General features: G+C 36.0%; 2 protein-coding genes across 2 annotated transcripts in view; one reads left to right on the top strand and one right to left on the bottom strand.

The window, feature by feature from the left end:
• Positions 1 to 26284, top strand: part of LOC149555208 (nucleolar complex-associated protein 2-like) — a 135372-nt gene that overhangs the window by 88112 nt on the left and 20976 nt on the right. The window contains 3 exon segments of the mRNA XM_089829290.1: positions 6369 to 6698; positions 6795 to 7001; positions 20916 to 21005. Of these exon segments, the coding sequence (XP_089685416.1) occupies positions 6369 to 6698; positions 6795 to 7001; positions 20916 to 21005 (627 nt within the window).
• On the bottom strand, positions 15557 to 17261 carry LOC149555209 (uncharacterized). The gene is made up of 5 exons (XM_089833602.1): positions 17119 to 17261; positions 16764 to 16996; positions 16494 to 16646; positions 16008 to 16408; positions 15557 to 15903 (listed from the first exon to the last, which is right to left on the bottom strand). The coding sequence occupies exons 1-5, from the start codon at positions 17205 to 17207 to the stop codon at positions 15787 to 15789; spliced, it is 993 nt and encodes a 330-aa protein (XP_089689728.1). The 5' UTR covers positions 17208 to 17261; the 3' UTR covers positions 15557 to 15786.

Below are 26284 nucleotides of genomic sequence, written 5' to 3'. Positions count from 1 at the left end.
ACAAGCGTGTCACCTGTACCTAACAAGACTTGCGAGTTTATTTGCAATTAAAGCCCAGCAAATCCATACGTAGATCTACATCTCATGATATCACAAAATCCCAACTCCACCTTTTCCCATAAAACCAACCATACTTTGGCACGATTTTTCTTAGCTGTCATATTTATTGCCTTTCATGTCTTCAAGATTGCCACTGAGTGGGACCCATTTCTTGCCTCGTGAATTGAGTTCATGATTTCTAGTACATTACTTGTGAGAAAACAAGCAAACATCATAAAATTACAAAGTCGAGGTTGAAGTTGAAGTTTTGAATCAACTCCTACTTCAACTTCAACTTCAACTTCGAGGATGTGGACTCGGGCCGACGGATAAAGACTTTGCCAGGGTGACGAAAAGTAGGTGGAGCTGAACCTCAACTTGAAGTAGGTTAAAACTTCAAGTTCAACTTCAAGTTACAAAAAGGACTCTTGGCCAACAATATTGGACATTGCGTAAAAGTGGGGTAACAATGAGCATCCTTCTATGACAAGATGTAGTCAAGTACATTTGTTAGAGGTAAACTTGGAAGTCAAGAGGTTGATGCATGAACTTGGAGCTTCAAAAGGGAGCCTCTTTAGTATGAATGTTTGATGTAACCAAACTTGGTGATAAATCCACAATTTAGTACTTTCACTCATGTTACTGTGAATCAAGGTATGCTTCTACGACAGAGGGAGTAGATAGAGGATATGCTTCAGTCAACTTTTGAGGATCTTGGTCAAATTATTTCAGATGGAGTAGACAATGTCAAGATGGATTCTCCAATGATCAAGAAATTGTAACAGTTAGAGGACTATGATTCATGAGCTGAAGTTCCATATGTGCAAACTAAAAGGCCCTTATGCATGTGCCTAAACCGTAGATGGATACTTGGAACACTATTCATTTAGAGTACATTTATCACTGAAGATTTGTCATCTAATAGTTTCACGAAACCTTCTGCCAAAGTGAAGTTTGTACATTATTGAAAACATGCTTGGAGTTATGAGTCGGTGCCTTTAGTGAGAGGGAGTCTCAACATCAGTGATTACCTGAGATGTACTTTAATGCATCCTTCTCTGTGAGAGAGAAGTTTCAGGTGAAAGCCTTGTTCTTGTTACCTAAGTTTTCACTCCCCGACTCATTTCAAGTAGAGTCATAGTTATGTCAATCAATGGTGCATTCTATGTTTGAACCAAATACAAGAGTTAGATTTGCAACAAATTGAAGGGTTACAAAGTAGCAAGGATACATATGCAATACATCATTTTGGTCTTAAAAGAGAATAAAAATGAAGTAGTAGCTACAAACTCTACCATCAATGGCAGTGCAGTAAAGGAAGCATTTTTAAGTATCAAATACCATCAACAAAAGTACATCTGCAACAATTGTAAGAGGAAGCAGAGTTTTTATGTATTAAACTTTACCCCAAGGTTTCAAATCTAAAGAGAAATCAACAAAGAGCTTCCAGATTTCTAGAAACGATAACAAGCTTTAGATATTATTTTTATTTTTGTAAGTTTGTATTGTATGTTTTTTAATAATATTTATGAATAATATTTTAAAAATCATTTATTTGATATTATTTAAAAAATACAAAATATGAAAATTGGCTTTTAAAATAAAAATAAATTTTTTTTTTATCATTTTAATAAAAAAATATTAAATACTTTATAATCTATTATTTTTAATGAACATTATTATATTTATAATATTGTTAAGTGATTTAATTATCACTCAATAAATATTATTAATATAATTAATTTTGTTTAAACAATAAATTATAAATTACCTAATAGTTGTTAAATAAATGTATTAAATACTTTATAATTCATTACTTAATTGATATTTATTAAGTAAATGGATTATAAGTTATTTAATAATTATATTTTGGAGAGTTATGGCAAGGTGTCTATGGTCATATTGATGGGATTTGAAGGTCAGAAAGTGATTACTTTTCAAAGACTTTTGTGGGATATTTTGAGAGATAAGAGTGCATCAATGAGGGGTCTTTATGTTGATAAGAGGCATGACTTTTAGGCCATATTTACACCTTTTTGAAGACTTTTTAGAGGTTCAAAATTGGCCTTGAAAGTTGAATTCGACCAAGGATTTGTTTGCATTAATGACGTAGTTGGATGGAAAAAGGCATTACTATGAGTTGAAGGCTCATTTGTAAGAGGTTCTAGTTTTGTGCAGATTGGGGACTTGTGATATTTCCTAGTCCTTCTCATTCTTGCTATATTTCTTGTAACTCAATTGAGACATGCAGATTTATAACACCTTTGAGCAGTAATACACACTGTGTACCTTCTCATTTTCTATTTTATTGTGTACTTAGTGTTGATGCAAGTTCATGTGATGTTCTATCCTTGGAGTTGTATTGCATAGATGCCTTTATGCAGAAAGATACAATTTTTTGCAGGTTATAAGTTGTGTTGATCCTACGAATCAGTTTTAGTGTGTGAGAAAATCTTTCTTCTCCTAAGGGTTGATCTTATTAAACCATCTTATAAATTATTTATGCAAAGACCATGTGATTGGGTTGTGTACTAAGGTTCTTGTATTACCAGTTTCTGTTGTGTGTTGGTTATCTATTAAAGCTCAAGGATACTTTTAGGTGCATCACCATAGTTTATATTTCGTTTCTATTATCCTTCTATCCCTTTTCCTCAAAAAATGTTTAGTTTTAGGACTTTAGGTGAAGTATCATAAGGAACTAGCCTAGAATCCGAAGATTTACTCCCATTTTGGGTAACCCACAGACCTAGGAGTATTTCCATGTTTCTCGAAGTGATTGGGTTTTTTAGAACTCAGTCCGGGTGCAACTTTTAAAGATAATAGTTCCACCCTCTGGAAATGTTCATGGTGGATGTCATGTGAGGTACTACATGACTTTGTGGAAAAATTGTGGAAGGTGACGATCTTTTATTGATGTTTGTTTGTGTTTACTATAGTAAGGTGACGATCTTACAATAGTCTAACCTTATATTATGATTCAATATCTAAGCTGATCATAATAGATCATATCTTGTAAATCAATCAACTAAGAGATAGATGTCGTCACATAGATATCTATGAGTTGTACTATATAGATATGAATCTAATGTTCCTATGGAAAGTATCTGAGTGATACATGTACATACCTTATGGACATTTTGATATTTAGAGGCCATTACTCAGAGTACTTGGTGAAAATCACGCAACTTGATATTTTGAGGCCATTACTCTTGATATCATGAGATGATATCCAAATGGTTAGTATTTTCTAATTAAAGATATTCTTGAACATGCCATTCTTGATATTGTATTGAGGTAATATCTAATCCTGTGTTTAACCTCCCGAAGAGCGAGTGTTAATGTTATTGCAGTTTTAGTTAGATAAATTCTCTGAGACAAAACTTATATATATTATATCTCTCTCTCTCTCTCTCTCACACACACACACACACACACACTTTTATTGATGTTTGTTTGTGTTTACTATAGTAAGGTGACGATCTTACAATAGTCTAACCTTATATTATGATTCAATGTCTAAGCTGATCATAATAGATCATATCTTGTAAATCAATCAACTAAGAGATAGATGTCGTCACATAGATATCTATGAGTTGTACTATATAGATATGAATCTAATGTTCCTATGGAAAGTATCTGAGTGATACATGTACATACCTTATGGACATTTTGATATTTAGAGGCCATTACTCAGAGTACTTGGTGAAAATCACGCAACTTGATATTTTGAGGCCATTACTCTTGATATCATGAGATGATATCCAAATGGTTAGTATTTTCTAATTAAAGATATTCTTAAACATGCCATTCTTGATATTGTATTGAGGTAATACCTAATTCTGTGTTTAACCTCCCGAAGAGCGAGTGTTAATGTTATTGCAGTTTTAGTTAGATAAATTCTCTGAGACAAAACTTATATATATTATCTCTCTCTCTCTCTCTCTCACACACACACACACACACACACACACCAATGGTCTTTATTGACTAATCTGTGTATTAGTTAATATGTTACAGTGATCAAGAAATTGTAATTGTCAGAGGACTATGATTCATGAGATGAAGTTCCATATATGAAGACTAAAAGGCCTTTATGTGTATGCTTAATCTGTAGATGGATACTTGGAACACTATTCATTCAGAGTACATTATCATTGAAGATCTGACAATTGATAGTTTCTCGCCTTCTGCCAAAGTGAAGTTTGTACATTATTGAAGATATGCTTGGAGTTTTGGATCAGTGCCTGTAGTGAGAGGGAACATTAGTGATTACTTGAGATGTACTTTAATGCATCCTTCTCTGCGAGAGAGAAGTATGAGGTGAAAGCATTTTTTCCACCCTTCGGAAAAGTTCATGGTGGATGTCACGTGAGGTAGTACATGACTTTGTGGAAACATCGTGGAAGGTGACGATCTTTTATTGATGTTTCTTTGTGGTTACTATAGTAAGGTGATGATCTTACAATAGTCTAACCTTATATTATAATGGATACAATATGATTGGTATCTAAGAAGATCATAATAGATCATATCATGTAAATCAATCAACTAAGAGATAGATGTCATCACATAGATATCTATGAGTTGTATTGTATAGATATGAATATAATGTTCCTATAGTAACTATCATAAAGTGATACTTGTGCACATACCTTGTGGACATTTTCAGTATTTGGTGAATATCATGCGACTTGATATTTAGAGGCCATTACTCGGAGTACTTGGTGAAAATCATGTGACTTGATATTCTGAGGCTATTACTCCTAATATCATGAGATGATATCCAAATGGTGAGCAAAGATATTCTTAAACATGTCATTCTTGATATTGCATTGGGGTAATATCTAATCCTATGTTTATCCTGCCTAACTAAGAGGGAGTGTTAATTTTATTGTAGTTTCAGTTGGATAAATTCTATGAGATAAAACGTATATATATATATATATATATATATATATATATATATATATATATATATATATAATTCTTGTATTGTAAAATGATTCGAGAGATATTATTTATACATACATACATACATATATACACACACACATAATTATAAACACCATTATAGTAATCAAATAATAATCCAATTGACCGACTGACAGACTATTTGACCGATGGTCTTTATTCACTAATCGGCGTATAAGTTAATATGTTCCTTTGCCTATTGTGGAGTCACATCCACAGTGGATCGTGACTCCACTATGAAGTCATGACCCCTCGTTTATGGAACTTCACAGTCACATATAAATACAGGGAGAAGGGTCTGCGTTTATTACAAGATGAACACATAACATTGACAGTCTTTGATTATTATCATTGCAGAATAAGATACAGTCAACTAGTTTCCAATGGCAGCAGGATAAAATTATCAGTGAGAGAATACAGTTTAGTTGCAGAATCTCTCTCTGTCTCTCTCTCTGATAATTGAAGCTCTAGGATTTCACAAAGCTGTAGCTTCATCTTTGTCTTCCCTGATTATTTGATCATTTCTGGAATGCCCTATCCAATGTACACAATTTGACATAACTGATGTGGAGTATTTCTCATTGGATGGTCTCTACATGCAATCATCCTCTGAGATGTGGACTGGATCTTGCATGGGTTTATTAATTTTGCAAAACAATATTTGAGACCCGAGTGAAATATTCTGATCCATGTGGTTCCATTGGAATTGATAATCTGTTTTTGTAAAGGAAGATTTTGCTTCAGGCTGTGTGCTTTTGTGTCACCAATGTCTTTTTGAAGCTTATGAGCAATATGTGACACCCAAGTGACATACTCTGATGTATGGGATTTTCTGAGAAATTGATACTGTCTTTCTTTAAGGAAAGAACTTGGTTCAGCTTGCGTGTCTATGCAGCACCAATGTCTCAACCGTGGGCTTTTGCATTAATACAGTAGATGCCGCATGCTCCAAACACAAACACACCAAACTTCAGAGAAAAACCCTCAACACACATAACACAAACAGAAAAGAAAGATATATCTTTGTGGACAATACACTTCCTGTTGCTTATGCACCGCAACTATAAGCTCAACAAGATTAGTATTAGAAGATAAGATCTACAAGTTTATGACTCATAGATGTATATTGAAGCACTGACATAGACACAGACATATGTTGATAAAAGAAGAAAACTATATAACAAACTTTTAATGTTTGGAAGCAAAGAATTGAACTTAAATTACACTTTTTTTTCTTGAAATTGCACCTAACATTTTTGATGAATTATAATTGTTTTTTTTCCCTTTTCAAATTGTAATTTCCAGGTTTGCATATTGTCTTATTTGTCAATCCTGATTATATGGTTGGATATGTACAGGAAGCATTCAAGCAAGTTTATTGCTGGAAGTTCATATGTTGCCTTGAACTTTGGGTAAAGGTGCTTTGTAGGTACACAGGGAAGGATGATCTTCAGCCATTGGCATATCCAGTAGCTCAGATAATTGGTGGAGTTGCCCGATTAGTACCCACTGCTCGTTACTTTCCATTGAGGGTGCAGTGTGCAAAAATGTTGAACAGGCTTGGATCAGCTACAGAGACATATATTCATGTTGCTTCTCTTGTTTTGGATATGCTAGAGTTCAAAGAATTAAGTAGGCCACCCACTGGAGGAGTTGGGAAAGCTCTTGACTTTTCAACAATCCTGAAGGTCAATATCTGCTTAGTTCACATCTTGTTTTTGTTTTACATCTTGTTTTTGTTTTACATCGCTACATGTAAAAATGACTAAATGTTGCTGCAACAGGTTCCAAAATCAACCCTGAAAACACGTGCTTTCCAAGAGGAGTGTGTTTTATCTGTACTTGACCAATTAGCTGAACATTTGACTCAATGGAGTTATTCTGTATCTTTCCCCGAGTTGGCATTTATTCCTCTTGTTCGATTGCGTCGATTCAACAAATATACCAAAGCTGACAGGTTTCGTCGACAAGTAAAGCAACTGATAGAGCAGGTTGTGCTATTTGGAGTCTTCTTATAATTCATATGGTTTGGTCATTTAGCATAGCTTGTTTTTATCATTGATATTGTTTTCCTCCTTCTGAACAAAACTAATTAGTAGTAATTTATAGAAGTATTCAATACAAAATCGTTGTATGCCATCCTAGGAATCTTATGCAGAGTTGACGAGAAAAAAACCCTTGATAATGAATGCATCTAGTGGGCTAGAACTGTCCTAGGCCATGTAACCCTGAATCATGTTTCTCATTGTTGTTGGCTTATATTAATATACAATCAAATTCTGCATTAACAATTTAACAAGAGAAAAGTTCAATGATTTTATTTTCATTGTTTATATGGCTGCATGGGATTTATCATCATCATGTCTCTCACTATGCTCCTATTCTCTTTCGACCATACATTTTAAGTAAGTTTTGGAATATAGTAGTGTTGGATTTGTTTGTCATTGATGTCAAAGCGGAAAGGTGCAAATATTGTCATAGAATGCAAGAAAAGAATCATCATTTAGTGGCACATCTTGTTAAAGATCTAGTAGCTGTATGAGAGACCATTAATGCCTGTGTTGATCAACATCGGTTTTTTTAGAAGTATATTTGTGATGATGGACTGTGATCGTCATAACTTTAATTCGTTCATCTATATGGATGCTTTCATAGATTCTTGTTTCTGTTTTTTGTTCGGGAACTGCTGCTTCTTCTGTGAAGACGATATTGTCTTCTATTCATTGTTCTTATTTGGAGAGGTTTGACATTGTTCCATTGTTGGTTCCGTCCAGCTATGTGACACCATATCACTCCCTTATTGTGTTCGATCTGTTTCTTTACCATGGTTGAGCTGCATGAATGTGATTGGATTTCCTTCATATATATTAATCTTGTTTTATAATTTATGTCTATTCTATTCATTGTTTCTTATTTGACGACATGGCAGCATTTATGTCTTGCCGACTGTTGAAGGAAGCACATTATTGTTGTGTTATTGAAGAGTTGTCATCATGGGTGTAACAACGACCTCTTGGCATTCTGTGCGAGTTTCTTTGTTGTTCATGCTCGCACTATCAGTTACTACCTTGCAACACTTAGACTTACAGATATAAAAAAAAAGGTTCTTTTTGGAACAATTACTTGGACTTGCAAATATATAAAAAAGTTCTTCCTTTGTGTTGGTTAATGTTCTTCCTTCTCAATTTTGAGCAATACCATCTTCATCACGAGGTCCTCCCCTTGTTTAGGTTCTTCTACATGTCATGATGGTACTTGATATTATTTGTAGTTTTCGATAACATGATACCTTCCATAATTATCTGATTTTGTGGACGCTCATAAGCACTCTGGCCTTCTTTATGACATCAACGATTATTGAAACTTCTACCTTATCCTCTCCCTCAGCTTCATCATGCTGTAAAATTGACTTGTATTACTAGTATTTGAATTTTTATTTTCGTTATGAGCAGTGCTAGATTCACTTCCATTACTCAATGGTCTTTTGTATTCAACAACTTGTTTTCTTTTCCCAAGGATCTTCCCTCCAGAGATGCTATGCTTCCTTATTACTTGTTTTTCTTCAACTCTCAAGGCAGACTAGTAGGCTTGCTCCTTCTTCTATTGATCTTTCTTGAATCATATTAAACCCACCTTGAACAACAAATCAAAGCTGATTAATACAGATCTTGCAGCCTTTTTCTCATTTTCTTCAAATGGACTGACTTGTATGCTGAGCGAGAAAATTTTTCAGGTTATGCTTGGCCATTGAGATACCTTTGTTCTCAATTTTGCAAGTGCCTTAGCTAATTGAGATGATCATCAATCTCTTATGTCTGAATCTTTCCTTCCCCTTTATCTATCAATCCATTTGAACATGAGCTAACCAAGGGGATGCACAAACCTTCATTTGGTGCTTGTCAAATTCACTCTTAGAAGCTCTTCTATTTATCCAAGCTCAAAATATTCCATAGACCTAGTCAAGTGTTACAAATGACGCAACTGCTCATGATAACTAAAACGTACTAGAATTTTTAGAAAACTTGAAGAAATAGCACAATAGATAATTACAACGGTATTCTAAACTTCTAGGAATCCATGTATGTGTTAAACCTCAGCCTAAAATGCCCATGGTAGGATAGATGGCTCTTTTTTTTTACAATTGACTAAAATGCTAGCACTTTTTATCACCCTAATTCTTACTTTTGGCAAGGTTAGAGCATGCAAAGATTAGAATGAGAGGAATAAAAATAAAAAAATAGCCAAAAAATAGAACAAAATAGATCGAAGTGGAAAAATGTTAACGACAGACAAGATTAGATGGTTTAGATCCTCGTGGATCATCATAACAATTGAACTATGTTTTCTACCCAAATGAATTTGATTAGGGGTGTTATATTTATTCATTTTGGTATGTCAAAATAATGTCATGCCATCAAATTACATGATTCTGTGTCATAGTTGATTTGAGTTGCTATACGACTCTTATTTTGGTAAATAATTGCTTCAATTCCTTAAATTCCTTATTTGCTTTTGTAACGGGAACATTCTTATTTGGATATGGTAGTGAACATAGTTGGAAAACTCTCACTTGGCAAAAAATCTCCAGGCCCAAAAAAAACTCTATAAAAATTCACCCATTTAAAAAAGAAATACTGAGCGAATTTTAGAAAAAAACTATGAAAAAACTCAGGAGCCTAAAACCAATTTTAATTTAATTAAAAGTACTTTTTTTTTTTACAAAATCCAATGAGAAGATGCATCCAATGAGTTAATTAATGAGAACACAAGAAACAAGTAAGAGTTTAAATATATATAAATGCGAAGTGGGTACAAGATCAGATTCTCATGCAAAATGTTGATGGCACGAAACAAACTAGTAAATGATTTCTATAAAACTAGAAGTAAATACATCATTGTAGTTGGTTTCTATAAAACTAGAAATAAACATATCATAGTAAATAGTTTCTTTAAAGCTAGAATTAAAAACACTATTGCAAAATTATTACGAAGTAATTGGTAAAATACTTATTATTAACAAAGACTGAGAGGTCTATATATACAAAAGAATAAAACGATGTTTCCTTAGGAAACGATCGTAAAGAATAAAAACATTCTATTTTAGCTAAAAGAAAGCTAAAAATGCTAACAGATAACTACAACTAGCTAAATATTAGAAACATTCTAATGTTTACAATAGATTACAAATAGATTACCATTAACTAATAATAGACATTTATCTATTATCGTAATACCCTCCCTTAATGGTTAATCTATCCACAACACCAAGTTGTCCTCTGAATTTGACAAACTTATTAGACCAAGAGGCTTGGTGAGAATGTTTGCAGTTTGATCTATGGTAGGAACATATGGTAAATCTATTGTTCCGTCTTCAACCAACTGTTGTATGTAGTGACAATGAATGTCCACATGCTTGGTCCATTCATGGTAGACTAGATTTCGGGCTAACTTGATAACTCCTTTGTTAACAACAAACAAATTAGTCAAACCTGTTGGTGGCATTTGCATATCCCGAAGTATCCGATGAAGCCAAACAACTTCACATCCTGCCTTAACAGTCCCTTTGTATTTGGCCTCTGTAGAGGAGAGAATAACTACCTGTTGCTTCTTACTGGTCCATGGGACGACATCGAATCTCAAACTGAAGACATCCAGAAGTTGACTTCTCATCGTCAACAGAGCTTGCCCAATTTGAATTTGTGAACCTATAGAGTCTAGGATTAGAACTTCGAGAGTAAAAAAGTCCATGCCCTTCACATAATGAAGCACACGCTTTGCTGCCATCCAATGATCAGCCTTAGGAGTTGTCATAAAGCGTGATAGCTGACTGCAAAGCTGATATCAGGCCTAGTAGCAGAGAGGTGGATGAGGTTGCTTAACTAGTTGCCTGAATGTAATATCATCAATTGGAGGAGAATCAAACTTGGCCAATAACTGGAGACCTTTCTCCATGGGTGTAGCGTAGGATTGCAATCTTGCATAAAAAAATTGTCAAACATAGCCTTGGCATATTTGCACTGAGAGATGAATATACTGGAAGACTGTTGCCAAACCTCAACACCTATGCAATAATGCATGAGCCTAAGGTTAGTCATATCAAAAGAGTGGCATAAACTTTGTTTGATTCCTTGAATCAAAGATGCCGAACTGCTAATGATGATCAAATCATCCACATAAATATCGTCCGTAGTTTTGATGTACAAATTTGAGTTTGAAGAAGTCCTCTTGAAGCCTTGATCACTGAGATAATTAGCAATTTTTATGTATCATGCCCGAGGGGCCTACTTCAAGCCATAGAGAGCTTTCACCACTCTGAGAACTTGATGGTCTTTACCAGCAACCTTGAAACCAGGAGGCTGCGTCATGTAGACCACCATTTAGGAAAGCACTCTTCATGTCCATCTGATGGACCTTCTAGCTAAACTGTGTTGCCATGGCTAGGACTACTCTGATTGTTCTCATCTTTGTAGTAGGAGCAAAGGTCTCCTCATAATCAATGCCCTGGCGCTGAGAAAAGTCCTTCGTAACTAAATGAGCTTTGTACTAATCCAAAGCACCATCAGATTTGTATTTGATTTTGTACACCCATTTGCAGCCAATGGGTTTCTTCCCTATTGGAAGATTAGAAAGGACCCAAGTGTTATTCTTCAGCAGGCTTTGGTGTTTAGATGTCATGGCCTGTTCCCACTTTGGAATTCCTTTATTCTTGGAATATGTTTGAGGTTCAAACACACTATGAATGTTGGCCATGAGAGAAAAGTTAACAGAGTCTGTAGGTTTGCTCTTTTTTCGAGTAGTTCTCCCATCAATGAGCTCATCATCACTAAGATCAACAAGTGTCTTAGCCCACCACTTAGGCCGAAGAGGAGAACGACCAACATTAGTATCAAGAGGTTCTTGGTGATTAGGTTCCTCATTAGAAGAATTTGGATCACACTCTGGTGAAGCATCTACAAATTGAAGTGATCCTACAGGAGAAGCTAGAGTTGTCTGTATAACTGGAGTTGTAGGAGCTACTGGAGTCTCCCAATCAGGTGGATCTAATGGAAGCCTAACTCCCAAATCATGAGCCTTCATAGGCTTTTCTGCTGGATTAGGAATAGGAGAAACATGCATGAATGGTCCTTGCTACTCATCAAAGATTGCATCACGACTGTACAGGAGATGAGATGTTTCAGTGTCGATCAAGTGGTAGGCTTTGTGAAGACTATTGTATCTAGCAAGCATGAGTTTTTGACTCTTGGCATCCAACTTGGTGCGTGCCGCATCAGGGATCCAAACATAAGCAAAGGAGTCAAAAAATTTCAAGTGACTGATTTTGGGCTTGCGACCTGACCAAGCTTCTTTCAGAGTTTTACCTTTGACTGCCACTGTGGGTGACCGGTTCAAATGGTAAACTGCAGTGTTGATTGCTTCTGCCCAAAACTTCTTCGAAACATGTTTGTGTTCTAGCATGGATTGAGCCATCTCGGTGATTGTTTTGTTCCGTTGTTCAACTACACTGTTCTGTTATGGTGTGTGGGGTGTGGTTAAATGGTGTTTGATGCCATGACTATCCAATAAGCTAGAGAATTCATTAGACCAAAATTCCTTCCCATTGTTTGATCTAAGTGTAATAATAGATTTCCTAGACTCTTTTTTAACTATGAAATACAGGAAATGCATCTGATTTCTTTATAAGAAAATACACCCACATTTTTCCATTGAAATCATCAACAAACAACATAAAATACATGTACCCAAGAACAGAAGGAGTGGCCATAGGGCCACATATATCGGCATGAACAAGCTGAAGTACTTGAGCAGCGCACCATGAATTGCCATTGGTGAAAGGTGTGCGATTTCGCTTCCTAGCTTGACATGCATTACAAACTCCAAGCTGTTGAGTCTGAATCTCTGGCAATCCAAGGACAAGCTAATCCCGAGCAAGCTGAGAGAGATAAATGCACATTTAGGTGCCCATATTGTTAATGCCAAAGTGTGCTAACAAAAGACCACTGAGTAGCCATAGCCAAGTCTCTAGAATCACCATAATTAGTAAGTCGGAAGAGACCTTGATCCTCAAGACTCACTACAACAATTGATTGAGTCGCCCTATCGGTAATGGTACACTGATGTGAATTGAAGGTGACATCCAAGTGTGGAGAATGTCGTAATAATTGACTGACTGAGACTAGATTTAGTTCCATCCTTGGAACATAGTACACATCAAGGAAATGAGATTCCTCCTAGCAGACTGAATTTAAATGTTGCCAATGTACCAGGCAGATGACTTCACATGGTCTGCTAGTCTATTAGCCACGAAGGTGTAAAAGGAAGATTCTGTTTACTCAATGTGCTCTGCATTGTTCGCTTTGGGTTGCAAACCTGATTGCTTAGATTGGGCTGCTAAGTATTTCCGACATTCAAGCTTCATGTGACCAAGCTTGTGGCAATAGTTGCATTGAATGGTCTTCCAAGAGCCTTATGCAGATGGGGCAGTGAACTTCTATTGAGAAGACTGTTGAACCTTGCCTTTATCCTTTTGAAAGGATTTAGGAGCAAAGGTTTTCTCTGTGGAGGTGGTGGCGGAGCTCCTACCTTACTATTGTTTTCACCGATCTTGCTAAAGCAGAAGTGTGCAGAGATCTGTGAACTTTAGATCAACACTAGAAGACGTGATGTTGATAGTCTTGATAAAATGCTCGTTTGACTTTGGTAAACTCCAGAGAGTGATAACCACAATGTCCTCTTCCTCCATTATGCGATCGATGGCAAGCAACTAATCATGGATTTCCTAAATCCTATTCAGGTGATTCTTGAGCAAGGTTCGCTCATCCGTGATAATAGAAAACAATGTTCTCCAAGAAGAAAGCTCTTCTTTTGTCAGAAGTCTCATGAAGACCTTTGAGATTTGCCCATATCTTGGTAGCTGTCTTGCTGGATGGAGTCTGAGAGAGTTGATCATCAGCTACAGATAATTTCAGAAGCAACACTGCATCTCAATTATTTAGATCCCATAAATCCTGATGAGTTAGATGTTTTGTAACACCCAGAATAATTTGGTCGATATTCTAGTATTTAAAAGTTGCTATGATCTGCTGCTTCCAAGTGTAAAGTTTCTGCAAATTCTGCTATAAATCAAATTGATATAATGCCTTTCTTCGTGCTGAAGATGGACTTGAATATACAGACTTGTATATGAAGTGTTACTTGGAGTATAATAATTATTCTAAAATGTTTTATTATTAACCCTACTATAAATCGCATAAGGCAGTAATGTAGAGGGACAAACTTAGTTGTATTTTGTGTGTTCTTTATCCTCATTCTTACCTCATAGTTATATACAAAGTAACAAGAATCGGAATCGGCAAGGCCGAATCGAATCGTGAATCGGCAATGAATCAGCAAATTTGAAAAAACCCTTTAAATTTAAAGATTTTAACAATTTAAAACTTATTTCATGCACCCTTTATTGAATATAACTTAAACACACTATAACATCATCAAATAGAAGTTAAAACTTAACATACATAAACATGGAACATAAAATCCATCACATATGTAACTATGTTATCTAAAATGTAAATTGTAGGCTAGCTGAAGTAAATAGAAATCAAATGATCACAATGATTTAAATCATAGAATGTATGTAAGATGATCCATAAGACATCAAATCATAAATGTATGTAAGAATCTAAGATGAAGATCCATGAAAGTTTGAAACATATGTCTATCAATGATTCAGTATCAATATCTGTAAACAAAATATAAAAACAAGGCTCCAGCTCAAGCATCAGACTCATAGTCATCATCATCATCCTCAACATCATCCTGAAGCTCGGCTGCAGCCTCAGCCTCAGCCTCTGAGTATCCAGTCTGCCTAGTAGCAAGGCGTCTAATGTAGGTCCTAGAGGACTGCCGAGCCATATCTCCCGCATGTAAGATGGGCTCATGAACGTCGCTAGGGCCTGTGCCTGTGCGTGCACGTGTGCGTCTACCAATGCTTGAAGAACGTGCTCTAGCTGCCTCAGCCTCTATATCCACCTGGTCAACCCACACACGGTCTTCCTCAGTGAAGACTGGATCCACAACCTCTGTGAGCCACTCTGATTCTGGATCAATCTCCTCCAGAATGATCGGAGAGGAGTCAGTGCCCAAAATCTGTCTGATCCTAAGACGGAGGTTGTAATGAACAAAGACAATATCATTCAACTTCTGTACTGTCAACCTGTTTCTCCTCTTCGAATGGATGTGCTCGAACATGGACCAACTGCACTCACATCCAGAAGCGCTGCTTGGCTGACTCAGAATACGAATGGCAATTTTTTGAAGTTTTGGGGTTGTGGCCCCAAACATTTGCCACCATCTATCTGCAATAAGGGAAAAATTGAAAATAGAAACAATTAGTCTCATTTACAAATTACAAGTTAACTCTAAAATTACATAATCAACTTTAAGATTAGAATCTAGATTCATGAACATTGAATATATTATTTAATTTTTACCTGGCTGTAGTGGTGTCTGAGCATTTATGGCCATCCTGCCAGAGAAAAGTGGCCCCTCTTTATTGTTGAACTGGTCCAGCTCAACAATCGCAGCAGCGCTATCTTCATCGCTACTCAACCTCTGAATCACTGTGTATAAGCCAGTGAAAACCTCCGCATCCGCCTTGAACTTAGGACGGAAACGATATGCCGGATTCAGAAAGTAAGCTGCTGCATGGATGGGTCGATGGAGCTGATTCTGCCATCTCCTATCGATGATGTCCCAAATAGGGCCATACCTCTCCTGCACTCATGCATATTGGGCTCTGATGGCCTCCTTGGCCCTATCCATGCCCTCATAAATGTAGCCCATAGAGGGCTTCTCCCCATCAGCAGTTCGTAGCAAAGCTACAAGGGGCTCAGTGACCTACATATAAAGTAAAACAAAAAACTTGAGTCAAAACTTAAATATAAAATAATATAACTTAAAGTAAAAGTAAAATATTAAATGTTAAATTGCAATAAATTTACCTGCAGGATTTCTCTAGCGGGTTTCCAAAAACCATCCTCATCAAATATGCAATCCGCCACATCTATCCCTACAGTGGTCGTAGCATAGGAAGAGGAAATCCACTCCCGCCCAACAAACATGCTCCTCAATTCATCCTTTGATGTCAACAAGGACTGCAAGGTGATGAAATTCAAGGCAAACCTCGTGATACCTGGGCGAACTAACTCTTTGCCTTCTGTGTACTTCCTCATTGTGCTAAGGACAAATGAATGATTATAAATGAATTTGCATATGTTTTTTGCCCTTTCCACACATGACTTGACAAACTCAAGTTTGCCAATTTCCTCCAACATGAGGTCAACGCAATGTGCTGCACAAGGGGACCAAAATATGGTGGGGTGCCTCTCCATCAAAAGTTTACCTACAACAATTTTAAGTCAATTAGAAATTCAAATTTCAAAATTCAAATAAATTTATTTTCAAAATTTGAAAAGTTAAAAGTTTACCTGCAGCAACATAACTTGCTGCATTATCCGTCACCACCTGGATCACATTTTGTTCTCCCACCTCTGCTATGACTTCCTCAATAGCCTCACATAAGTATGTGGCATTTTTTACATGTGCGGAAGCATCAATGGATTTGATGAACATGGTATATCCTACAAGTAACAAAACAACGAATTAGAATATTAAAATTAAATGGATCATCAACAAATTAGCATTCAACAAATCAAAATTTACAATTATGCATGTAGGAAAGTAGAATGATCAATTACCTCCACAGGATACAAGAAAATTGAGGAGTGTTCTATTCCTCCTATCTGTCCAACCATCAGTCATGATGGTGCAACCCTTTGCAATCCACTCCTTTCGGTTCTCCTCGAGCTCAGCCCTCATGTCCTCTACCATCTCATCCAAGAGGTATCCGCTCAACTCAGCCTCAGTTGGGGCTTTAAACCCCGAACCACAAATAGCAACCGCATCTATCATGTTCTGCCAATAAGGAGCCCTGTCACAAATAAAAATTTAGATGTCAAAGACTCAAATTATAAAACAAGTAAATATAATTAAAGTTTTACTTTTACTTTTAATTTTAACTTTAAAGAAAACAACGAAAAAAGAATCAATTACCTGGCTGCAATAAATGGAATGTTGCAAAAGTACCAAAATTTGCATATCTCCTTTCTGGCAGCATCATGAATTTCCTTGTTCAAACCCATGCCCTCAAGCGTGGGTTGGGAACCAGGAGTAGTGCGGGGCACAAAGTAAATATCCATTCTGTTTTTCCGCACTCTAGGCTGCAATAGGTTGGTGTGGGACTCTGTCTTAGTATGTGACCGACTAGCACTAGCACGAGCAGAAGAAGTAGGATAAAAATGAGGCCTAGAAGAACCCTCTCCAACACAACCTACAGATGCAGACGCTGATGCAGATGCAGATGTGGATGCGGCTGCAGATGTGGATGTGGGAACATGGGAGCCAATACCCTTTAACCCTTCAAGTTGCATTTTCCTATTGGCTTTGTCTTTTTCAACTTTTTCTAATGCCATTAAGCAAGTGCGTTTTGCCTCAGGAGTTTGGTGAGTGCAAATTGTAACATCGTGTCCAGGTATAGCAGCAATGTGGTATTTCAATCTATAAATACCCCCAGAAGTTATTTTTTCTTTACAAAAAATACATTTTGTTTGATATTTGGTTCTTCCAGGAAACTCTTCGTTATATTTCCAACATTCATCTTTTCTACCCATTGTGAATTTGCAAAAAATGAAAGCAAAGGCTGCTGCAATAAAAATTTATATGTAAAATATCAAAGTTTGAAGCTAATAAAAGCTACAAAACAACAAACCCTAGTTTGCAACTTAGTAAAAATAAAGAACATTCAAGATCTAAACTAAAAATCTTGAAAACTATAAAAATTTAACAAAAAATGCATAATACACTAACATGCAAAAAAGAAAAAGAGCACTTACCTCTTGCAAATCAGTTGAGGAGTGTTGAGATTGGCTACCTAATGCTTCCAATGCAATTGATGGCCTCCCCAAATGGATTGCTGATCTCTTTTGTGCTCTTTCTTCTTGCCGGTTAGAAACCTATGGCTTTTCTTTTCTCTTCTTCTCTGTCACTTTTCCTCTTTTCTACTCATGTTAAACAAATAGAAGGCCCTTTAGGGTTATAACAAAGAGAATAGGTCAAAAACAAAGTAAAAAAAACAAGCAATTTTTTTAAATTTTACAACTCTATACTTTATTGGCCGCGGGCGATTCATGCCGATTTTTCCAAGCGATTCATGCGATTTTTTGGATGAATCGCCTGAATCGAGGATTCAGGCGATTCACCTGAAGAAATCGGCAATGGCGATTTCCGACTCCAAAAAAATCGCCATTGCTGAATTTAATCGCTAAATCGCCGATTTAGGCGATTCTCGTTACTCTGGTTATATAGCACCCAAGAGGCATGTCCTTAGAAAGGACATGACTCTTTCTAGGTCAGCCCTTATGTATAAACTAATAATGATATTCCAAGATCGACGTCTCTCAGAATTCGTAATTAGTTAGTAATAATACTAACAACTATGCAGAATGGAACAATATTAAATGCTCCCAAGGAAGCCATTGATTAGGTTAATCTTTAAGGGTTATTAAAGAGGCAAATCCTATTAAGGATATTCATGCTTTACTAGATCTGTGCGATTTGTAGTTAAGATTAGTTTTGATATCAGAATTATAAAATTAACACCAAGTGCCATAATTTCGACCATTGAATTTTGAGTTGTTCTTGAGCAGAATGTTTGTCAGAGATGCCATTGCACATTTTCAATGAGAAAACATGAAAATCTGTGAAGACACGTTCTTCAAGGCAAAAAACGGAAGACCCAGAAAATTTGAAGGATGACCCAGAAAGGGAGCTCAAAAACCTAGAAAGAATATATTGTCAATTTTTGGATCCATTAGCTCGAAAATTGAGGCACCCAGAAAAAATGGATGACAACCCAGTTGAGCTCTCGATAAACCCAGCAAGAATTGGGAATCAAAAAAATTTTGAGTTCATAAATTAGGGTTTCGAAGAAAACCCTAGTTGGCACCCATTGAGGAAAAAAATTTCCGAAAAAATGTTGATTTCTTGGAAAAAAATGTCGATTTTATCACAAATCACGATAGGCAGAGGCGGCGTCGAAGATTAGTGTTTTAACTCCAAACAATGGCGGATTTTGCAGTCACAGGCATTTTAAAAAGGGCAAAGCCATCTATGAAAAGACAGAGTATACACAAAAATCCGTGATTTTGAGGTTACGATTTTCTTGAAAAAAATCACCAAGCGTAGAAGCTTCCAATTCCAAGCTAGTAAGGAAGAGAGAAACTCGATTTTTCAGACAAGAGATGACAAAAAACAGACGCAATTTGGAGTCATTCCTAGCTTGTGATTTTGCTCTTGCTTGGAGAAAATCATGATTTTAAGATCCTCAAACCCTAGACAGTATTTAATAAACTCAGAAATAATTTCAAAATTTTGTAGCAGATAATTATGAAAGAAATTATAAAATTTTCAATTTTTAAAAAATATTGGCTTTGATACCATATTACTAAGTAATTGGTAAAATACTTGCTTGTTATTAATAGAGTCTGAGAGGTCTATATATACAAAAGAATAAAATGATGTTTCTTTAGAAAACAATCGTAAAGAATAGAAACATTCTATTCTAGCTAAAAGAAAGCTAAAAAAGCTAACAGATAACTACAACTAACTAAATATTATAAACATTCTAATATTTACAATAGATTACAAATAGATTACCATTAAATAATAATAGAGGTTTATCTTTTATCATAATAAAAGTAACTTGAATGTGAGTTTTGAGCAATTTTGGTCTAGTGGAAACTAATGCTCATCTTGGGCATGAGCAAGTGGTTGAGCTAAGTTTGTCGGGACTTGGGAATATAGAATTGAAACCAAGTGATTTGTGAGGAAATGAGTTACAATCATTAGAAAATCATTGTTCTAGCTTTAGTTTGACCTCAATAGTTAGGATAATTTGTGGCAGATAACATGGTTGAAGGCATGCTGAATCCTGAAATTTTGCTAAGCTTGAATTTTTTTGAAAACCCCCAAAATCTAAAATCTGTATTTTAACTCCTATGAAGCTGAAACCTATCTCAAACATCCTAACAATATTTATGCAAATATAACTTAAAGCATACAACTTATTCTTAAATGTTATATTTGTATAAATCCTCTTTCCCCTGAGCTGCAAAAATGACTAAATAATGCTGCAAATGCAAACTGGTATAAATAAATGACATTTTTGTGTGTTTGACCTCTAATTTCACTACACAGGGGAGTGTTTACCCTGAACTTATCGATTACTCGCCCAGTTTTTGGCAAAAACTCAGATTTTTTGCCAAGCTGAGTCGTGAGTTTTTTGGGGAAAATCTCGCAGAGCAAAAAAACTCTGCGATTTTTCAAAACTTAAGTAGGAGATAATTTCCACAGCAAGCCAAATTGTGATATTGCTATCAGGATTTAATTGTGTGATTTTGAGTCAAACTCATTGACCCATGTTTCATGAGTAGTGATTCAACATGAATCCATCTCTCATGAGAATAAATGTTAAATCCTGATAGCAATATCACAATTTTCAAAACTTGTCAAGTACTCATCGAGTTTTCCAACTATGGTAGTGAATACACCTTGAATAAGTTAATCATCTTTTTGGATGCAATCTATTGCATGCATTTCTAGTTGAGTTATAATGGTACGACCAAAAGTGTGGTGACCATTTATTTTGTTCAATATTTCTTCAGCAGTCAGGAAAATACAGCTATTTGATGAAGCTTTAATGTATAGTTCATTTTAGTAGTGTTTTTTGAATACATTACTGATCAGCTTTTTACTTTATTGAAATATTTGTTGCCTTTGCTCTCACATTTCAGGTTGAAAAAAATATTGACTATATTGAAACAAAGCGGGGAGAAATTTCCTTTGCACCAAAGGATCAGACTTCTGTAGCAACATTTCTTCAGGTTCACTTATGGTTTTCCTTGCTTTCAGAATTTTTTTCTTCTAATTATTGTAGAAGAATTGTACATTATTAAATATATTATGTATCTCCTATGTTTACTTATCTTACTTTAGAGGTTTCATTCTTCTAGAAGCTTCCTTTCATGTCTTAATGTATATTTAATATTTATATCAGGCAATACAAATGAGTGTACATCATAAATATTCATTTTCCATTTGAAGAAAACAGAGAAGTGAAACATGAAACATGGGAACTGGAACATTAGCAGAAGTCATATAGACAACACAATTTTACCAGCTCTGATTATGCTCCATACAGATGCACAACAGGATGCGCCTGCCTACCCAAACACATGAGATTAATTTTTGAACAAAGGCTGATTAAATATTGGGAGCTCCTTGAATTGGCTACGGCCTTGTCTCAAAGAACCAGTACTCAATCAAAATCAAAATTTTGTGTCTCCTGACTTCAATGAGAATAACTAGATCTTCAATACTTGAAGTTGCATTTAGTGGATCATCACTTCAGGATTGCTAAATGCCTTTGCATAAGAAAAAGAAAATGGCTGTTACTTAAGTCATAGGGTTCACCGAGTATCGGCCATGAAATTGAAAATGCTGTGAACTTGAAAGCATGACTCAGAAATTGTTGAAATTTGTAAAAAGTCATATGGCTAAAGGGTGCTATCAAATTCTTCTCATGATATAGGTGAAAAGATAGGTAGTTCTTGAATGAAGTCAGACAGGCATATCAATATTCTTGGGGTCTCTACAAGCATGGACCTTGGCTATCCCTCAACCCCAATTCATAGCCACCTTGCTGTGTCATGCAGGAATACTACATTAGACATTTTGGCGCCTAAATGTCGCTATTGATAATGCATATTTCACTCCTGAAGTCACAGTCCAAGATTTTTCCAGATTGTTATCTGGAACAAAGATTCTAATGCAAAGTTGGATTCAGAAAATTGAACAAAATCACATGCTTGGCTTTCCCATTATACTTAGTTTCTTTCTGTCTGATCTGATCAGTTGGGGAAGTTGATGAGGGTTTGCAGCCGTGTACCACCAATTGCCAACCCAAGGGCATTCAAGTAGTTTTCCATCCCTATGCTCAAATAGGCATATTTGTCCCATCAAAGAATGCTGCCCCTTTTGATGGGAAACTCTGTCCTTTTTTCTCAGCAACCAGTGCTCTTATAGATCTACCTTCAAGCGGCTAGGCTATATCACAAGGAATCAGATCTGATACCAATTGAAGATCACATGATTGGAGTTGCTGGGGGATCAGTATATTAAGAAATCTTTACTTTTCTACACTTAATTTAATCACAGCAGCAATACTTAAAAACTTAATCAACTACAAATGCAACATTAAACAAGATGAAACACAAGAAATTGCAATTTAAATGGAAATGCTTGTGGGAAAGAAACATGTTAAAATATTGCTTTTGTATTAGAAACTTGTTATAATCTTTGTAGGCACCAACCCACAGGAAACACAAACACCCTTTAGATGATTCATAGGCAATGAGCACCAATGCACTGGAGACACCAATCCCCACAACTGAGCACCAACTCAGAAATAGACACCAATCTATTTGAAAAGGAGTCACTAACCTTTAAAAGAATAAAGTGGAAGGTGTTTTATATTCTTCGTGAATCAGATATGATTCTCCTCTGCAAACCTGCTCTTAGGTGTGCAATAATTCACACTTAAGGTCTCCAGTAATTTACTCTTAAAGTCCTGCAATATTTCACCTTCACATCTGCTTTTATATTCTCCTTAGATCTGTTTCTGAGGTCTGCTCCAGATCTGCTATGAATAGGGAGATATTCATTGAATTGCTTGATGATTTGAACCCCAAATGAAGTCCTTTTTGTATGTCTAAGTACACCCCTTAATCCAATGGATGTAACCCTTCATATAGGGTGGTCAAAGTAACATTTTGCTTAGTTTGAATTACCTTAACCAAGGTGAGTGCTCAAAGAAACGGAAGTCAGCCACACCAAAGAAGATTATTAGTTTTGCTTACCTTTGACATCGATGATAACATTTTAACAGGACCCATCCATGATATGCCATCAGTAGACCATCCGAGTTATTTGGAACCATACAAACAATTCAGTGCTGAGCATCATAGATACCATTTTGGCCATTTCATCATTTCTTGGTTTTTTCAGCTGTTTAGGTGATTCAAGTCTATTAAGGTCCTTGAGATGATTTGGGATCATTTTGGTCCATTTTGGAAAGTTTTTGGTCAAGTTGTTACAAATTGTAAAAGTTGCATGAAAGTTGTCAAAAATTTTGTAATCAATAACAAAATGGTTGGTTGGTTGTAACAGTTGGAATTGGCTGTGAAGGCATAAACATGGCTTACCATTTAAGATCCAAAGGTTGGTAAAGGATGGAATGAAAGAAACTTGATTTTGGCACCTTTTTTTCCTTGTTTTTCTTGTGTACACAGTTTGTATTTTGTTTGGTACGGCCTGATACGGGAACAAACCTTATATGGTTGGAAAGATAATTGTATTTCGGATGTTTTTTGTTATTACCAATCCTGAAGAAAGTGTTGTTTGAGTGGTCTAATAAGATGGTCTTCCTAACAACACTATTTAGAAATTAGGGTTTCCAGTTTTTGACAAAAGCATCACAAATTTTGTTTCCACTATTGGATCTTGATGCAAATGGGAGGGAATGTTTGTTTTAGGTTTATCTACCATCTCACCAAGCAATTACCTTATTTGATTGTTTTGTAAAAGTTAATAATGACTGCTTGTTTGATATCTTCATGCATTTGGCCAATAAACCATGAAAAGAATAGCAATTTGCACACAAAGGGAGTCTGGAAATGCATTATTGACAAGTGAAACTTGTTATTAGGTGTGTGAGGATCCTATCAAAGTCAAGAAGTGGTTGGAAGATCTCTTGAGTTCCTCTTTGTGATGATGCCCTAGTTCGCTAGGTTCTAAATTAGCTCTTTTAGGCCTAATTGGCAGAAGGGCAATCGAATTCTGAGGCATTTCACACAAAGTACTCTATCCCGATTCTGAGATATGTTGAACAAAGTCCAAATGAGTATTTGGAACTATTCTTTCATTTCTGATATTACGCCTACTCTTGACGTTATGGTGCAAAAATCTTGTGTGAAGGGCTACTAGGAGAATTGAAGGATGGCAAGAGAAAACTACCATTGGATGTTTGTGGGTTTGAAAGATTGGTTGTTTGTAATTGTTTTGCAGTTGTCCCTTCCGTGCTCTGCATCAGTAAGAGAAGGATTCACTTGAAAAGACAAGCATGATGCCTTGTAATATGTTAAATAGATTTTGCCTTGTCAGTAGAATAAGTCAAATCACCTTCACAGTAGGTGTATTGCAGCTCCTGCAGATTCTTGAGTAGAAATGAGTGTGTCAATGAATTTCCTTATGGAATTTCATTGGCATAAGGAAAATGTTGCATATTTCTCATAATTGACATCTTTGCTATAACTTTTGAAGCTCCATAGGTTTTAGAGTTGTTTCCTTAATTAGATTGTGTAAGTATGCTTCACGGCAGCAAAATGCTTTGGTTAGGTAGTTGTGTTTGGGTGAGTCTTGTTACAGCACCACCCATCATATGTCATTCGGCATGAATCTTTCAAAGTATTGTATGGGAGTGATGCTACATCTTTTAAATACCTGTTCATTGTTGATAATAGGATAGCCGGGCCAAACATTGGGTATAGGAGAGTCAAGTCATCCAAAAAACATCAAAAGCTAATCTCCCAGGCACAAAATTTAATCAACGATCTATATAGATAGGCATGGTGTGGAGAGATCTGAGATTGATGACATGGTTTTCTTGTGATTCTAGCCTTATAAACGATAATTATTAATGTCTCTAAGAAGTATGAAATGGAATAGCCAAAGCCTTGGCATAATGGGCTGTAGAGGGTTGTGAGGAGGACAGAAGAAGTCGTGTGAATTGGAGTTGCTAGAACAGATCAAGAGCCGTAACGCATGCCTATTTTTGCACCTTAAAAAGACACTTAGGCAGCATATAACACTTTCTCCTGAGTCCCTTCCATTGGATTAAGAGGAAAATTAGCTCTAGTGCTTGAGGCTAGCTTGGATGTCAGGGAAAAGAGATTGAGAAATAGAAGCGTGGAGGAATAGGTGGTTCAATGAAAAAGTTTTCCTTTAGAGGATGGCACATAGGAAGTAGAACAGTTTTGTTAGCACTCAATTTTGCAATTGCCCGATGATAAGCGATTTTGATAAGAGGAGATTGCACTATCCCCTTCTCAAGAGTGGGTGTCAAAGGGGACACTTGGCCTATTTGTTTCTTTTAGGCTAGTTCTGGTGTTTGGGAATCTAATACTTAACTGGTTAAATTAAATTGTCTTCAGTTTTATTTTATGGAGAATTTTATTGACTTGAGCCAAAAAATGAAATAAAATGGAATCACTCTACGGAGAAATAAAATATCACTCTCGAACGTCTGCAAGAGGAGTACTTAGACCCAGAAAGGAGAACTAGACATCCTGTCATGCAGCTTGCCAAACTAAGATGCTATGCCCCGTACTGAAAACAAATCATGTATTACTTTTAATAAAGCTGGAGTGACTGAATGAATGAGAAAATCTCAGGTTTAAAAGCAATAACACTCAGCTGCAGCCTTGGTTATTAATAAAACACTGCTTGGGTCTAGTGCTGATTACATAAAGACAACTATTCATAATTAAAAGGAGGCATCAGTTAGATTGAAGGAAATAATTAATGGAGGGACCTGTCACTTGGGTGTGGTTCTGTCTTGTGTGAGTGACACTTAATCTCATTTTGGGGTATTATTAATTTATTAATAGGGTGGGTTTACTCTCGGGAAAATGAGAAAAGGGGAAGTGGAAATTAGAATAAAATATCTGAACATTAAGGAAATAAGAAATGTGAAAGGTGGGTTTGCATTTGTGTGTGAGAGATAGAAAAGAATAACAGAAAAATAGCTATTAAAAATAGAAATATAAGGATTTAAAAGGCACCTCATTTGGGGAAGAGCTAAGGGAGGTGTCTATTCGTCCTCTTTGAGGTCTATAAAAGGAAGAACTTCATTTGGAGAAATGCAATCAAGGGTAGCAGTTCAAACATACAAATCTGCATTTACTAATCAGCAGACTGATAAGCATTGAAGTCAAGAAATGAGCATCAGATTGAGCAAGAGCTGGCAGTCTGATTGTGATTAAATTGAACAGCAGTCTATATACTGGTCAAAGAATTTTGATATGCTGTAAAAGGCCTGACATTC

The sequence above is a fragment of the Cupressus sempervirens genome, chromosome 5, assembly GCF_028749045.1.
Source record: "Cupressus sempervirens isolate cs-2001-9-10 chromosome 5, ASM2874904v1, whole genome shotgun sequence".
Lineage (NCBI taxonomy): Eukaryota > Viridiplantae > Streptophyta > Pinopsida > Cupressales > Cupressaceae > Cupressus > Cupressus sempervirens.
The sequence above is the reverse complement of the archived record's forward strand: the minus strand, read 5'-3'. Positions and strand labels throughout refer to the sequence as shown.

What these genes read in the sequence shown, in the direction of transcription:
- LOC149555209 (XM_089833602.1), bottom strand. Translation starts at nt 17,207, where the DNA reads ATGGGTTTGAACAAGGAAATTCATGATGCTGCCAGAAAGGAGATATGC. An exon ending in ATTCCATTTATTGCAGCCAG is followed by an intron (nt 16,997 to 17,118) that starts GTAATTGATTCT and finishes TATTTGTGACAG; the next exon opens with GGCTCCTTATTGGCAGAACA. An exon ending in CCGCTAGAGAAATCCTGCAG is followed by an intron (nt 15,904 to 16,007) that starts GTAAATTTATTG and finishes CTTTATATGTAG; the next exon opens with GTCACTGAGCCCCTTGTAGC.